Source organism: Triplophysa rosa, linkage group LG5 (assembly GCF_024868665.1).
Source record: "Triplophysa rosa linkage group LG5, Trosa_1v2, whole genome shotgun sequence".
Lineage (NCBI taxonomy): Eukaryota > Metazoa > Chordata > Actinopteri > Cypriniformes > Nemacheilidae > Triplophysa > Triplophysa rosa.
The window spans coordinates 1,144,512-1,162,623 of NC_079894.1; the positions used below are offsets into that span (position 1 = coordinate 1,144,512).

An 18,112-nucleotide genomic window follows, 5' to 3' on the forward strand; every position below is an offset into this window, starting at 1 on the left:
TTTTCCAGGTGTATTTGTGCTGTATTTACGTGCCAATTACAGTCGGTTCTTACAAAAGAGAAAAAGGAAATTAAATGAAATGAAAGCAACACAAATCTAGTATGATTTTACTTTTAGAGATGTTGCAAAAATCTGAAGAGAATGCAGCATTTGGATAAAATTCGAGGTCAATGGGAGAGAGAATGAGGTCGTGGGAGCACGTTGCTAGTGAACAGATCAGTGTGTAACCAGGAGACGTGACAATAATAATGTTTTTAACTTTGTGACAAATAACAAAGGAATTTTGGTGACGTTGATGAACAGTGCAAATACAAAAACTTAGACTAGATTTGGACGATACATAGTAACTTGTGCGATGAATAGAGTTTAATAATCATCGTCGTCGTCGTCATCATCGTCATCATCATCGTCGTCATCATCATCGTCGTCGTCATCATCATCGTCGTCATCATCGTCGTCATCATCGTCATCATCGTCGTCATCATCGTCGTCGTCATCATCATCGTCGTCGTCATCATCATCGTCGTCATCATCATCATCGTCGTCGTCATCATCATCATCATCGTCGTCGTCATCATCGTCGTCGTCGTCATCATCGTCGTCGTCATCATCATCGTCGTCGTCATCATCATCATCATCATCGTCGTCGTCATCATCATCAGGGTCAATTTTGTCCTCTAGCACATCCTCCAGCCAATCCTCAAGCTCTTTTGCTGTGGGCATGTCGTCGTCATCATCCATCTCCAGCCAGATACTCTCAGCCTGAAGAAGATGGAACAGCTCAGATCAACAACCCCAAAGAGTGACAAAAATCTCTCTGTGGTAAACACCAGAACAGTCTTCTTAAAAACTCACATCATCAACCTCCACGACTCCGATCTGAGGGGAGGACAGGTCGATGTCGAAGGTCTTCTCCCAGTAGGGGACAAGCTGTAGGTCACAGATGCATTCTCATCACTACTCAGTCTTGTTAACGCATTCGATGTGCATTTTTATAAAAAGGGTCTGTATAGTGACGAAAAGCATGGGCATACCAGGGGGAAGTCATCAGGGTCGATCCAGACGATGCTCAGGTCGGGATTGTCTGTATTATCTTCTGCCACTTCCTTCACAATATCAAGAAATTCATAACCATCTGAATGAAGCCCAGGAACATGTCAGATAGGCAAAAAGAGAGAATAACGTTGTTTTAGAATAAAGGAGGCATAAAGTAAATGTCACTTTCATTCAATGAATAAATGAAGAAGTTACCTGGGTCACCCTCCTCAGCAAAAACAATGATGTGCTCGCCATCAAGAGCATCCTCCTGTGAGAAGATGATGGTTCAGCATAATAATTGTGCACACACTCAAATCGTATAAATCATACAAAGTTCATACATTGTATATAATTTGTGTGCTTCACGTATTAAGTAGCTGACACAATTTGTGTTTTTTTATTATCTATTAATAAAAGTGCCAATTTAAATATTGTCATATACTATAACCACGACAGTCGACCCACATCTTGCATTCTGTTGGTTGGCAGTGCATTATAATGACCACAGACAACTGGTGAAAGGCATTTATCATAATGTTGCTTTACTGACGTGACGTGAAGTGAGCATGTGATTTGTAGAAGAGCAGCTTACCCAAATCTCATACATGTTGTGTGGCATCATTTTCCTCAGTGTGGGCCTGCGAAGAGTCTTTCATTAAACACATATTCTTGCTTTGATTTTCTAATCTTTTAAAGCATTTAGTGTCACATGAGTGAACACACCTGTCATTGTCCTCGATGAATTCAACAAGTTCTTCCTCACTGTAAGGTTTACCAGGGATGACGATGGGATCGTCCATGAAGGGCTCGTAAAAGTCCACCTCATTCAACTTCAAGTCTAGACTCTTAGCAACCTGCAAACAGAGGTCAAATCTGGTTTAGAGTGCTTTTGCTTTTGATCAGTGAGAGAAGAAACACTCAACAATGTACACACACATTGGGTTTTCATGGAGACTTCCCATGGATGTAATGACTTTTATACTGTACAAACGGTATATTTGATCTACCCTGAACCTAAACCTCTCAGAATACCTCCTGCATTTTTACATTGTGAAGAAATAATAATAGTTTAGTGTGATTTGTGTTGCTATCCCCACAAGGTCATAATGAATGTGAATTACTTTGTGAAGAGATTTGGTCACAATGCAGGACCACAAACACAGTTACAGACCATTCCAAATTTTCATTTCAAATCAGCATTTCTAGATGTACTGTGTGGTCATTTCAGTCCAGTGTCTGTTGAATTTCAACTAAGTCAAAGCTCAGGAGTGACATGAAGTCATCCAACAGCAACGTGAAAGACTGACAGCATGACAAGACTCATGAAAACTCAAGGTTATCACATAAAAAAGAATCATTGAACTTCTCCTAAATACAATACGAAAATATTACTGCTGTATTGCTTATAAGTGAATCTGAACTTGTTTTCTTTGCAGTGTTTGAGGTCTGAAAAGAGAGCATCTTTTATGCTATTTTGACCTGTTTCTCCAGTTTTCATTTTCTGCTAATAGAAACAATATTTGTATTTGAAATTTGGTAAAAATATTGTTAGTAGTTCACAGAATGAAACAAAAACGCATGTAAACAGTAAATTTTAAAATCAGAAAAACGGTCTCTCAAATGGTCTCTTGTGTATGTATAGCCATATGGAGAGTTCAGATGCAAAACCCTCTAAAAGCCACCTCCGTCAAAAAATAGATTATGATGTTAAGTGAATGCTCTCCACACATGTTACTCAAATAATTTAGCTTTAAAACCCAAATATCTGGTATTAATGGAAGTAAGTGCCAATGGCACTTTATTTATATAGCACTATTTCCAACAATTAGAGTTGAGCAATGTGCTTTACAATGAAGAGCAAAAACACTAAATAAGACAAATAAACAATAATAAAATAAAAAGGATAGAATATAACCAATATAGCAACGAAAAAGAACATGCTATGAAAAATTTAAATGTAAATATTAAAAGCCTAATCGAAAAGATTAAACATTATTAAGACAGATTAAGCCACTCTGATTGAAATGGGCGCGATGACCCCTGTACTTAAATGGAGGAGCCTGATAAAAAATGTTCTTTTAAACGAAAAGTCGTCTGATGGACTTATGAGCTTTTCATATATATATATATATATATATATAAATAATACTCAAATTAACAAAAAAATACTACAATGTCATAGTACCACAGGTCAAACGCAAAATCTAGCTGGTCAAATAAATCTTTGGTGTCATACATGTGTGTGTATATTCAGTTATTTCTTTACCTTTGAACTGAAGGTGGCAAAGAACTTGATGTGTGGGTGAAACTCCTCAGCTGCATCCTCAAATGCATGATAGTCTAAAACCATGAGAGCATCAGTGAACTTCTCAAACTGTCAAACTACATTCTCAACTTTCGACTTATTTCTGTTATGTAAGAGACTGGCCCCTTGGTGATGCTTACGTTCAGATTTCTCACTCTTGAAGAAGCCCACCAGCTTGATGTCTTCCTCAATATTATGGAAACCTCTCATCTCACGCATGTTATCAATAATCTCCACTGGATCCTCAATCACCTGAGGAAAGAGTCAAACAGAAGAAGACACTGTTTCGCAAGTATACATATACTCAACAAGAATAAAGGAAGCACTGGAAAGGAATGCAAAGGATGCAAGAATTATTGGTGTGAGAAGATTGAATAGCCCATAAAAAGCACCAGGAATGAATGAGTCTTTATTTCTCACGCACATCATAGATGAACTCCACCAGTGTGTCTGCAGCAAGCTCTCCGTCATACTCAATGACCTCATCCTCAACGAAAATGTAGACACTGTCAGCTTCTTCCAGACCTGAACAGCACAAACATGCAATGAGACAACAGGTGGAAATATGCACCAGTAGAGGTCATGGTTGTTTTTTGCATTGACTTCATACATTTTGACAAGTAAGCTAACCAATTTGTATCTAGAAAGCAAGAAGTTCTCAGGAAATTGGGGAAACAAGTTTTAAACACATAGTTCACAAACAGCATGGTTCAAGGTATGCAGCACACATCCTGAAAAGTAAAGCCAAAGCTATTTGATCGCCCCCTGGTGGCTGGCTGCAGTATAGTTCATGAACCCCATCCCCTTTTTTTTTACGATCTATGCCCAGCTAGCATGCGTAGCTCTGTAAGACGTCTGCTAAAGATCTGGAGATCTGGAAAACATCTACTGTGTAAAACATCTGCTAAACATCTTAGAAAGAGCATTTTACATCCATTCTAAATCATAAACATCTAACAGATGTCTTCTAGATGTCTATGTGACATCTGACAGGAAACATCTCAGAGACGTATTGCAGATGAGCAAACTATGTATTGCAGGTGTCTTGCAGTGTCTGTCTGACGTCTGCATTTACATCTGCAAGACGTTTTCTTATTGTTTGCTCATCTGCAATACGTCTCTGAGATGTTTCCTGTCAGATGTCATATAGACATCTAGAAGACATCTGTTAGATGTTTATGATTTAGAATGGATGTAAAATGCTCTTTCTAAGATGTTTAGCAGATGTTTTCACACAGCAGATGTTTTCCAGATCTTTAGACATCTTACAGACGTACATGTGCTATACAAACATAATACACTGCACAAAATACATTGTGGTTGGTACAAGCCATGTTGTGTTTCTAACAAACATGTATGTAATAAAAAGCACCGTGTGCCACAGGTTTTGTTCATGATTCTCAAAGATGAGAAAATGACAACGTGACATCCGCCTATATATTTAGTTTTAGCTTCTACCAAACAACTTATTTTGTCATCAACAACAAATTATATGAAGCTGTGTGTGGCATTTGTAAATTGTCCACGACCAGTTCTGAACTGAGCTGTGACCAGGGTTGGGGAGTAACTGAGTACATTAAACGGGATTACAGTAATCAGGATACACAAATTTTGTAACTGTAATCCATTACAATTACATGAAAAAACAGGATTACAATTGTTTCAAAACTAATTGTTTTTAAATGTAGAATTGTAAGGTGTTTTTGTGCTGTGCAACCAATTTCTATATACAATTTCATGTACTTCTCATCTTGTTTTATGTACATAGCCTACATGACGTTTATAATGTTATTGTGTTAATAATCATGATTACAATATCAATGTCAACAAAAATCAACAATAATGATTTCAAAAAGCAATCGGACTACATTACTTTTATATTGTGATACTTGGATTATGTTACTGATTACATTTTGTATTAAGTCATTTGTAACTGTACCGGAATACATTTTTCAAGTAACCCTCCCAACCCTGGCTGTGACCCATTTTTGGGTGGTGACCCACCTGCTTGAGAAAGGTCATTTGTGTGTTCATATATGCACATACCAAGTTTCTTGGCGACAGCACTGTCTTTCTTTTCATCGAGCAGGCCAATTCCAATGTCCTCATCGTCTAGGTCCTCCAGGACCTGAGCAGCAAGCTGTGTGACAAAACGTACTGTATTTAATGTTAATGCCCAATTTCAACTAAATGCCATGTTCTGTTTGTGTGAACATGCACAACTTAAGCAGTTTGAACTTCTATTGGACTGGTTGGGACAGCTATTATGCTATCATTTCAGTAGATGGATTTAGGGTGTAAACACCAACTTGTTAGACAAGGTCAGTCGCAGCACATTTGTTTTTCTGCCCATAAAAAGATATTTCAGGGTCTGCTGTAAGAACTGTAGTTGGTTTCCTCCACAGTCTTACATCCATAAAAGCCGTCATCAAGAGCGCTGCTACTGCACTTTCTAAATCGGTGTGAAACCTGACCCATATGATGGACAGCTGCCTCCACCAATCACAGCGCTGCACAAGAAAGCGGTTGGCATGGAGAACTGGCGGAGAACACGGTTGCTGACAGGTGCACACACGCATACAGACCGTTGACTGTTGACACTACACGATTTCCATAAATGAGACGTTTATTGTTTAAATAATTTTGTAGAATGAAGTGGAATGTTGATTCTATTTCATAGCTTTTTTATTTGGTTTCTTAACTAGTCTTTCCATTCTTGTATTGCTTTTCAACAATTATTTTAGCCACAGTCGTACTTTAATTTCAACATTACGGCCTAATAATGCAATTCAAGAACTCCAAGTGTCTGAATGTTGTTTTGAAAGTTAAAGCTCTTTTGTGACAATATATGTATGGTCAGTTTAATCATTGTTCTGTCGTTTCAAAATGGTTTTCTATTTGAGGTCAATCACACATTATAACTGTTTTCAGCGATATTTAAATGATGCTTCTTGGGTTTGTTGTGTGGGTGAAACTGCTATAATGGCCAGAATCCTCCTGATCTTTTCTTCATACACCTATTTCAGGGTTTTCTTCTCGGTTCAGACGGGTAAACAAGTGCAGCACAGGCTGCGTCTGGTGTGGGTGATATCTGTGATATCCGTCTGTCAAACAAATCTGAAACTCAGCTTAAAGGCCTATAGCCAAATGAACCACAGCTATATAAGGTAACCTGAAAGAAGCCATGAGTCAACAAGAGAGGAGGTTTGCAATGAAGCCAAGATGGAGAGTTGGTGGTACGACAAATCAAAGTCGAGAAGATGGAAGGAAGATCTGATCCAATACTCCACCACCGAGAAATAAGACCTCCATCGCATGATATTTAAAGGGAAAGTTCACTGAAAAATGAAAATTCAGTCATCATTTACCGCTGTTGTTTGGCTACCGACATTCTTCAAAATATCTTCTTCTGTCATACAGGTTTGCAATGACAAGAGGGTGGGTAAATAATGACAGCATTTACATTTTTGGGTGAACCGTCCCTTTAAAAGAATGACGTTTATTACTGACCAGCAAAAGTCGACCTCCAGTAGCCTGGCATGTGTTTAGACTGCACCTGAGGTGCAGGTGTTACATTAAAGCCACTCCCACAAACAGCCCTCTGACAGCTACCTAATAACAATATTCACTTACAGAGCCCTCAAGTTATTTTTGGCCAGAATCAATATTTGTTCTTTCATATTTAAACTAGTTACCACATACCGGCTGGTGTAAATGACACCATACAATGTGTTTCTATATGGGCAGAAAGGGGATCTCGTGTTATGGCGTATTACAGCAGTCTCAGCTATGACAGCACAGGACTCTATTATTAGTGCTGCAGCACAGACCGACCAGGACTATTTTGGCATGGTGCTGGTGACGTTCAGTTCCTGGGATCCGCTGACAGGTACAGTAATGCACCCCAGCGCTCCGTCTTCTCAGTCGACACTGCAGATTTCAGGACTAAATCTTACACTGGTACTCCTCATCTGTGCTGGGAGCAGCTAGCGCACAATAAACTGTTGTTATATTTTAGTGGAATCAGCGGCAATGTGTTACTAAGACACGTACACAACACACACAACCATTTATCCATTCTGAATTACTAATCACTAATCACAATACAAATGAATGATTTTCCTGTTTTATATGGCATTGCTTGATTGCTTTACTAAGAATTGTCCCTTAGAACTCATCCTAAAATGTTCATTTTTTAATCCGACTACAAAACTGTACCTAGCATACATCTCAGGTATAAAGGTAGGACAAAATAAAAGTCACCTCAACTAAACGCCAAAGGCCCCAAGTCAGGCCCCTGTAATACAAGTACAGCTCCTATCATCTAGCAAAATCTCCAATATGTTTTGATAAGTTACATTTATGTAATATATTTTTGATCAAAAATCAAATCTGATAAGATTATCAGAAACTGTCTCGATCCATCTTCCTTAACAAGAGACTGAACGTATTACACCCTGGTGTGACGCAACACGACAAACCCATTAAGAACACGGCATTCGTCGTGTCGCATCGCACTGCGTGTGGACAATAATAGGCAATTATAGCAATAAGCTACACATATGGATTGACCGTTTTATAAAAGCAATAAGACCCATGAAGCAGTAGATTACAAGTCTATTTTATAACAACTAAAGCCACGGTCACACTTGACTTTTCCCTCCATTGACTTCCATTCATACGTATGCGAATGCGACAGACCGATATTTCGCTGCGTAACACAGTTCAAGTTTGATGAACTCTGACTTGCAAATTCGCATCACGTGAGTGCGTGAGACCAATAGAAGATCAAAATGTAACAGCGTGACCTCTCGGTACAGAAATGTAAAAAAAGGGAGGAATCGTGGCTGCCCATTTTCGTACCACCGTCCAAACGATCTTTGCATGTTGTTAGGCACGACGCAAAGCCTAGCAAGGTTTCATAAATCAAAACAAAGCAAATAAGTGATACTTAGGCTATGTGATGCGGTCAGCAGTTATAAATCGGGGTATTTTATAACGTCTTAGAACTCGGCTCAACCAATCAGAATCAAGGACCAGAACTGACCGTTTCATAAATTGTCTTTTGTCGCATCATGCCGCTCGTGTGCAGTCAAAAAAATGAGTTGGACGTATCACGTAATATTTCTGTGTTTGATACACTCCGCCAGGGTTCGTATAGGTTTCGTTAAGTTTTTTTCGAGCATGAAATTCCGTTACGTAACAACTTTTCTTAGTCCCTTATTGGACAATTCTCCCGGAAAAGCACACCCACGTGTCAACCAGCGAGAGCGAGAGAAAAAGCATGCCCGTCAATGTGCTTCATATGTTGAACTAAAGTTCGGCTGTGTTTGTTTGTTCACTGCATTTCGAGAAATGTTTTATAAACGACTGTTTTCGTAAATAATCGTACAGCTGTATCTGTCTTTTATTAATGTGATCAAAAAAAACGAGAAGACTCCATAGTAATGCAATACTACTCTATACGTACTCAAGATTTATTATCAGGTTGGCAGAAACTGCATGTGTTACATCTTTAAAGGGTATACTATAATGGTAGTCTATGATGACCAAGAACTGTTGGGTTATAACAAGCATTCTTCTGAATATCTTTCACATGTTTACACTGTAACACTGTGACAGCGTGATGTTTATAACCTTCTGACCCCATGCAATGAACTTGCATCTCAAGAGACACAACACATTTTAATGTGCTGGATTGGAATAGCTTGTGGCATTGTACAGCTGGCATGTTTGTTGATAGTTTCCTAATAGTTTTCCTCTTGCACAATTGAAAATATCTTCTTCACACAAACCCATTAATCCATTACTGTAAATAAATCTATTCCCAATTAGGATTTGCTTCTACAACATGCTCTTGTTGGGTATTAGTTTACTTTAGCTGTGTACTGGTAATAGGTATTGCTAATTTGCCGTCTCCTCGCTAGGTCTTTCCAGCACCTGTATTTTGTCTGTCTGTATTTTTAAGCTCCTGGAATATGTTATTTATCATCAGAGGCCAGCAGCTGAGGTCTTAGGTGATTTACTACATGCACATGTACAGTGTGATGCACACAGCTGTTCCAAGACCATACCACCACACCGCATGTTTTAGGGTCAACAGGATTTCACCAAGAATGACATCCTTCTGTATCAATATCTTTTTTGGTCCTGGAACAATATGTCTATCATATTGTCATATTGTAAGATTAGGTTTAGGCCAGGGTGTCACACATTTACATGTGTTGCAAATGAGCTTGAGCCACAAGCATTATGATACATGCATTGGATGGCTGTCGTTTCAGTTTTGTCAATGTTTATTGAATCTGTCCCTATAGAAATAAAACATAATATAATAAGACCAAATTAGACCCAAACAGTTTCAACAAATGAAACTTCCTAAATCACAACTAATAAGCTCTCCATTTTCTTCATAAACATTTACTCAGTAACTTTTAGTCAAAGTCACTGAGTGCAGCTGTGACATGTCAGAGGAGACCTGGCCCTCCCGGCTGAGACTGGTTTCTCCCGAGGTTTTTTTTGTTCTCCATTTATTTATCATTGGAGTTTGGGTTCCTGGACGTTATTAACTTGTTACATACAACCCCCCCCCCCCCCACCACCACCCCCAGGGCCAACAGAAATAATGGAGGGCCAATGTGGGCCGAAAACTCCAGGGCCGTTTTTGATTCCCAGTCCACCCCTGGCTGTGTTTTTTAAACCCACATCCTTTGAGCTGATAACACAATACTCTATCATTGACCGACAGGCATTTGTACTATTCTTGCCAATCTATCATTCCCTTTAGATTAAGTTATGTTTAGAGTTTGGATTATGGTTAAGGTTTTGAATAGAACAGCTAACCTGTCAGAGGTGTGTTCCTGTAGCTCAACTTGTAGACCCTGTTGAACAAAAACAGCATATGCTGGTTAGGTATGTTTTGAAGCATACCCTGATAGCACACTCCATCTGGCTTACGTCTATTTGACGTCTGAATTTACATCTGCTAGACATCTGCAATACATAGTTTGCTCATCTGCAATACGTCTCGGAGATGTCTGTACGTCTGTAATATGTCTGCTAAAGACCTGGAGATCTGGAAAACATCTGCTGTGTAAAAACCTCTGCTATACATCTCAGAAAGAGCAGTTTACCATCTATTCTAAATCATAAACATCTTATAGATGTCTGTATGACGTCTGACAGCAGACGTCTCCGAGACGTATTGCAGATGAGCAAACTATGTATTGAAGATGACTTTCAGACATAAATGCAGACGTCAAATAGACATAAGACAGATATACAGTATGTGTGCTAGCAGGGTAGTAGCTGGTTTAAGATGATCATGTAACTAGCTCAACCAGCTACCATGCTTCAAGACATACCTAACTAGCATATGCTGTTTTTGTTCAACAGGGGAGTGTTGCATTAGCAGTGCAAAAGGTTGCGGGTTGGATTCCCAGGTAACAAATATACTAGTAAAATGAATGCACTGAAAGTTGCTTTAGATATACTAGTCTGCCAAACATGTAAATGTACGTAAGTGTTAGCACTCCTATATCTTTAACAGGGATGTTGTTCCCGTACCAACAAAAGATGCTGATCCAGAAACACTTCTTAGTTGGTAAAATTCTCTTGAAGTAAGAGCGCATGTTAAAGGAGAAAAAATAATAAAAATAGGCATAAATGTCCATGTTTGAGAGAATACAAAGCTTGCCAGAAAATGCAATAAATTTATAAACATATCAACTGCATAGACGTTTCATCGGGATGCACGCACCTGGCCCGACGTTAACTTCCGTTCTTTAGCTGTTCATCAAACTATTTATATTTTATTTAATTTATATTCATATTTACTTATATCATTATTTTATTGAATAATTATATTATTAAATAAACAATTAGTCGAATTTTGTTGTTTGTTCATTTTATGAAATACAGTAAGCATTTTGTTAAATGGGTCATGTAACTTTTTTTGAGACATTGACATCTAGAGGTTGAGCTTGGTATCGCAGTCTAAATTCAAAATATTAGAGAAGCAAGTTTAGCCAAGTAACTGTTCTTCACGGTTTCTTTTTTGTCATCAGAAATAATGCGGATGTGCAGCGGAAGTTACGTTCGGGCCACAAAAGCACGCACGCGCAGTAACGACTTGTTTATGTTGTTGCTTTGAAACCGTCTATAGTTAGGTTAGAGTGTTGAAATAACTGAGATACCTTTATGTTGTTGATGGTCTTGTCCTCACAGTACAATAGTGGCGAACTGTTGATATCGAGCTGAGTGGCATTATTTGTACCAGCTGTAAATTAAACTCGCAGTGAATTATTTGCCTATTACTGCGATTGAATTGAATTGAAGGGACCTGCTGCGATGTGAATTCCCTCGAGTGGAAAGAGCTCCAAGTCTAGTCTCAAAATTGAAAAATCATTTCATTTTAGAATCGACTCCCAGCCAACACTTCGAGCTCATGGGCACGGTGTAAATTTACTGCTAAGTACATCAGCACTTTTCTGAACATAGATGCCAGAGTCCACAGCGTTCACATGACTGGCTCCACATTCCCTTACTCTGACGGAACACTTCACATTCAGAGTCAAACTAGACCACAGAAAGATGTTATTCTTAATTAATACTCATTTTTCTCTTTGCCAAGGTTAAATGAGTTGAGCTGCCGTGAACAGAACCATTACTGTTTCAATCACCCACTTTTTAAAATAGACCGATCAAACGCAGGATTATTTTCTAAACAACCTTTCATTAACCATTAGAGCAAAACTATCAGGTACCGGAAGTATAATTCTACAGTCTATAAATAACTGAGCAGATACTCCCATTGAGATGAACTTGCTTGTCAGCTCATTACAGGCTTCATTCCCCAGCAGTATTATATTCACCTATTGGCTAAATATTTAGTTCAACAGTTATTATTTTAAAATTAGGATTGAAATGTAACATTTGAGTTCAGTTTAGTCACTACAATCTATAGACCGTAATTTAAATGTCCAAACAGGGGAAATTTTGAAATGGCACATTTTCCTTGTTATAACTAAATGATGTTGAAATGAAGTCATTTCAAGTATCCAGATTTGAATCCACCAAAAGCAAATTAAAATACATAAAATACATATCAATGCAAAGGTTTTCCATGACCCGTCACTCGTGTGTATTCATGTATTACTGCTTTTTGTGTGTTTGTTCATGTGAAGTTGTGTTTGACTCAGTAAAGCAGTGCTATCTTATACTCAACGTCAGCAAACCACCGGGGTATCATACTACTCTGATGCTTCAGACCAATTAAAGTCATCTCATCCAATCACTGTAAAAAATCCTGTAAATAAACGGTCATTTACTTTAGTTATTTGTACTGTAAAATTACAGTTTTGTCACGTGTGTTTCTTGTAAATTTGCAGTCTTTTTCTGTAATTAGACTTTTTTACCTTGTGAAAAATCTGTAAAAAAAACAATTAATTCTGTACAATTACTTGTTTTTACATTATACTTGGAAATCTGTATAAAAAAAAACGGTGTAATTTTTTTACAGTGTAGAGCAAAGAAAACTAAATATTTTAGAGACAACACCAAGCAAATCACAGTAACAGCCAGAGGATATCTTCAACAAACCTGAATTACTCTTCACATAGCCTAAGAATGTACAACAAGTTATTTAAATACAGGTCTTTCTGTGCATCTGTTTTGATCTGCTTGCCAAACTGAAAGCTAAACTAAGACAGGACACTCATACACAGCAACACTAAACACTGAAGTAGTGTTGAAGTTAATGAGCGAACTGTGTTTTGCTGTGTACAAGAAATTGACATTGAGTTTAATGTTCTGTTCTTACTGAAATATTGCCTGCAAATCAACATCATGCAACGTCAATGATATCTGGTAACAGGTAACAACAATATCTAAGGTAACACCCCACCCATCCCGCTCTTACTCATGAATGCATGAAACTTCACCCATTTTGATGTTTTGCAAGTAAATCAAGACTTCGTTCAGACACATATTTGATCTTCCTATAGGCCTCACAGACGCCCATTGGATGTAGACATCTGCGGTTCACAATGATCTACAGTAAGACTAGACCTAGGTGCAACCATTGACCACCCGTCCCCTTTCCACAACATCCGCCAATTCTGAGTCAAACCCACCTCAAGGCCAAGCTCCTCAATCTGAAACTGTTTCTGGGCGGCTTTGCTGGATCCCACGTGCTCATGGTAGTACACCACCATCACGTCATATTTCTTCATCACAGACTTGTAATTCTTGGCGTTAAGGTCGTGAACGCGGTCCTTTCCATCGTATTCGGGAAAGTCCATACCTTTCTGGCCCCATGACAGTTGCCCGAAGGTCAGAAGGAACCCGAGGAACACAAGGTTCCACTTCATGATTCAGTGCTTAAGTGGGTGTCTGTAACTCCGACTTAACTAACTACTTCATACAATTCACTTGGAAAGGACCTGTGATCCCCGCCACCCAGAACAGACAAGACCAAGTCCTGAGGCCCCTGTATGATACCCCCTACACACGGCTAAAAGAGAAGAGTAACAGGGTCAGGGGACATTTAGGGGGTGGGATTTGGTGCGTGTGTGTGACAGAGAGAGAGAGAGAGAGAGAGAGAGAGAGAGAGAGAGAGAAACTAAGATAGATCGAACACAAGATAGGAGTGGGTTGCTAAAAAAGAGAGGGAGCAATTTCTTGTATGTCCAAGTGTCAAGTGGACGAGCCAGACGGGGGAGGCAAAGTGAAACCTCCAGACCTACTCCTTAGTATGGAAGGAGAAACAGGTAAAGGAAAGTGTGCGTGTAAAACATAAAACACAACATATGAGATTTGTGAAGGTTTCAGAACATACAACAAGAGCTGAGGTTTCTCTCCCATTATAAGATGGACAGAGTTCAGATCGTGGCTAAAAATACAAGATGTAGACGGACATACAGAGAGGGTGGCGTTTGGGAACGGGTGTCTTGGCTCATCTCTGGTGTTAGAATGTGGCACTAGGTCACTCCAGGACAAGATGGAGAGACGAGGCTGGTGCGCCTCCTTGGGTTTCACGGATGTCAGTTTGCTCGGGCCGATCCGTTCTGGACAGCACTTCTGTCTAGAGACCATGAGAAAGAGACACCCAAGATATGTGACCCAAACACGTTCATGCTTGAGTGTGTTCGTGAGCACGGGAGATTTGCTTTTATGGTCTACACGCATAAAATTTGTGAGGGCACTGTAGTGTGTGTATATGTGCACAGTCAAGATGTGTGTGTGTGTGTGTGTGTGTGTGTGTGTGTGTATGTGGTTGCTAAATACCTTAAGATTACTTTACAAATTGAAAGACGAGAAGCGGGTTATTAATAAAAATCTGTAATATGATCTCACGTGTTCTCTTCTACCTCTTTATTTAGTGAACAGTGGACAGTGGCGGAGCTAGAGTTTTATATATGGGGTGGCCAGGGGGTGGCCAAGGCTACTTCAGGGGATCCACAGACCATGACATAAAATGTGTGTTTAACCCTGACCTGGCATCAAATTATAAAAAAATAAATCCTAGGATTGCTGATAAGTGATAATTTACTTCTAAATGTATGTATATGAAATAAACAATAAAATATAAATAATGAAAACCTGTTTAACCCTGATAACTTGTTTAATTTAAACAGAAACAAAGCAGCGCCAGAGGTGTCTATAAACTGATGTGGATAGAGCAGCATATCACATGTTATAAAACATAAACTCATTCCATAGGACTGCAAGATTAAAAAAAATCATTGATGCTGATTATTGCCCTTGATGTTGTCATCTTGATTATTACTTTCAGATATTAGGATACATGAACACTTGTCACACGCTACAAAACAAGCCGAGAAGCGTTTATGAATTATTGTATTGCCGTTTTATTGCTTTTTTGATTCTCGAAGGAACATAAAAATCAGTTATTCAAACGGGAAATATGTAGAAAACAAAACAAAGAACATCCAACATCACTAAAACACTCAATGGCTTCAGGTAATACAGTCTGACTACTAATGAATCTCTTTCTTACAGCGTATCTGTACGCGGTTAATGATAAACATTTTGAGCGTGACGCGCTTCAGCACAGCTCTTCTTCACCGGTGAATCATTTAAACGCCTCTGATTGGTCAGAATATTCATACCCTGAACTTGATTGGCTGTAATGCTCAAAGCAGTAGCAGAGCAAAGAAGCTGTCATCCACATTCGTTCATTTTCACCTAAATCTTATTTAGATTGCGACTGTCGTAGCTAGTTTTTTATTATGCATGGACTGTTTTTCCTCTTTTGTCTTGAACTTGGAGAGCAGATTTGTTCACCTTGTTGTCATTCTTTCCAAAGCCTCTGTTAATTTCCAACCCTGATGTAAACAATGTATGTTATGTTGGGAACCGATTTACTATCTGTTAATGGAGCCTAACATAAACTTACACAATGAAAAGTTGTTTAGGAATCCTAAAGCCAAGACTAAAGAGGGAAACTTATTTCTTCCTTCTAAAGTTTGTATGAAGTACACCTGCTTAGAATGTTAAAAGAAATAGAGGATCTCTCCCAACAGTGTTTATATTGATCCAAGGTTAGAAAACGCTGGGAAAACTTTACATTTACGCAACATTTAAAAGTTTAACGTTAGAAAGTAGGTAGATAACACTATGGTTCAACAAAAAAACGTACCTGGCTGGGTCGGACTTCAAATGGCTAGCAAGCATCGGGTCCTTTTGAATATTCCATTTGTTTAGCAAATTGCAGCGGTCCATTTGCTTCTTTTCTCTCTTTCGTCAGTCTTAAAAAATAAATCTCAGATTTCGCGCTGTACAATCCACCGCACAACTTTTTTCCGTTCTCATTCTCAACTAGACTCGCTTGAATTTCGTGTGCGGTGACGTCACGTGCAAGCATGGGCCCCGAACGCAAAATAAAAGCGTTGTTCAACGAAAGGTGAAATCAGATGTCAATCAACATAAGTAGCGAATCAAATTTTGGGGTGGCACCCAGGGTGACCAATTGGATGTCAGGGGTGTTCAGTTACACCCTGGACCCCCCTCTGGCTCCGCCACTGGCTGTGGAGTTAATGCCTATTTAGTCGCCAGCTGGTGTTTAATGATAAAGCAAAGCTGTGTGTGTGTGTGTGTGTGTGTGTGTGTGTGTGTGTGTGTGTGTGTGTGTGTGTGTGTGTGTGTGTGTGTGTGTGTGTGTGTGTGTGTGTGTGTGTGTGTGTGGTGTGTGGTGTGTGTGTGTGTGTGTGTGTGTGTGTGTGTGTGCGTGCGCGCGTGCGTGTTTGTTAGAGAGAGAGAGATGATGTGATGTGATGAAAAGGTCGCACGTAGAAGAGATGTAATTGCACATCCAGTGTTGACTCCCTGATAGCACACAAACATCTGGCAGATGTCTATTGGATGTCTGCATTTACATCTGCAATATGTCTCAGAGACGTCTGCTGTCAGATGTCATATAGACACATAGAAGATGTGTGTAAGATGTTTGTGATATAGAATGGATGTAAAACTGCTCTTTCTAAGATGTTTAGCAGATGTTCTTACACAGCAGATGTTTTCCAGATCTCCAGATCTTTAGCAGACGTCTTACAGACGTGCCTGTCAAGAGCATCAACCCATTTAGTGTAATCCTTCGTCTAATAGTGAAAGTGTTTGTTTGGTATGAGTTAAGAGCACATGTTTAAGGATAAGAATGGAACCAGAATCGCCGTCAGACTTTTAAAGAACGGTCAGATCCAAAGCTCTGCGTTTCCAATGGGAATGCAAGCAATGGTGCTGTTCTTACACTGGAGAGGGTTGATGAGGTGAACACACATGAACGCACATTCACCAATTTCAGAGGTTTTCTCATTTCCCTGTTGTAAATCAAATGTATGTGATGGAAATAAATGATGGAAACAGAAGAGATTAGAACATACTCAAATTCCAATAGGACACATGCAGGACTTTAGGATGTTGGTGTGAAGAAAGTGAAACAGCAGAACATGTCTTCATGTATTGTGGAAAATATAAAGATTATTAAGTTACTAATTGTGCATTCCAATTAATATCAATCAAACTGCAGTTTGTTTGTTTTGATTTAAGCCGTAATAATTGAAAAAAAAAAACCTACAGCTAACTAACACAATAAAAACATGATTTTTGGAAAATTTGAAACACTGAGTTATCTCACTTTGGAAACAAACTTTTCATTTATTCATTTCAGAGCAGCATTGTTTACAATTCTGAAGAACATGAATAAAATCAAGTTTTTTTAATCCTCTTATTCTTCTGACTTGGTTATGAGCTGAAGACTCTCATTGGCGGGGAAAGATGGGAGAGTGGGTCATCCTCACGTGTAGGTGGCGGTAATGCGCGAAAATCGGCGCGAACCGCCAAAAAAAAAAACGGAAAGAAGAAGAACTCGTCCGTTTGTCTTCGGTATAGGTCGATTACTCCGCTCAAATACGACCCGCATGAACGTTTTTTAAATTAGCGGTCCAACCTGCAGCAGGATCAAGATACAACGTGAACTGTCGTCATTGCACTGTGGGACTTTATACACGTTTTAACTGGGGAAAATACAGGTAAGTAGACGTTCAACCTGGAAAAATCAACAACCTACTACTACAATAGATGTTTTTTTGTTACCGTGAAGTTATGTGTGTTGTTTCGTCTTCTTTTGCAGTAAGATTACTAGTTTTATTGTAATCGTTTATTTGAGAATATAGTTATGGACGTAAACACCGGTCCAGAGCCATTGAGAGAGAGAGAGAGAGAGAGAGAGAGAGAGAGAGAGAGAGAGAG

General features: G+C 39.0%; 2 protein-coding genes across 4 annotated transcripts in view; one reads left to right on the forward strand and one right to left on the reverse strand.

The window, feature by feature from the left end:
- Window positions 1-233: 233 nt before the first annotated feature.
- casq1a (calsequestrin 1a) lies at window positions 234-13,870 on the reverse strand. The gene is made up of 11 exons (XM_057333686.1): window positions 13,477-13,870; window positions 5,390-5,483; window positions 3,768-3,868; window positions 3,484-3,595; window positions 3,305-3,378; window positions 1,762-1,892; window positions 1,631-1,676; window positions 1,252-1,306; window positions 1,035-1,135; window positions 856-930; window positions 234-762 (listed from the first exon to the last, which is right to left on the reverse strand). The coding sequence occupies exons 1-11, from the start codon at window positions 13,711-13,713 to the stop codon at window positions 367-369; spliced, it is 1,422 nt and encodes a 473-aa protein (XP_057189669.1). The 5' UTR covers window positions 13,714-13,870; the 3' UTR covers window positions 234-366.
- Window positions 13,871-17,712: 3,842 nt separating this feature from the next.
- LOC130554180 (uncharacterized) overlaps window positions 17,713-18,112 on the forward strand; it is a 17,414-nt gene continuing 17,014 nt past the window's right edge. For all 3 annotated transcript variants that reach the window (XR_008962950.1, XM_057333664.1, XM_057333665.1), the window contains exon 1: window positions 17,713-17,892. The gene's annotated coding sequence lies outside the window, so the exon portion shown is untranslated. The remainder of the gene's footprint in view (window positions 17,893-18,112) is intronic.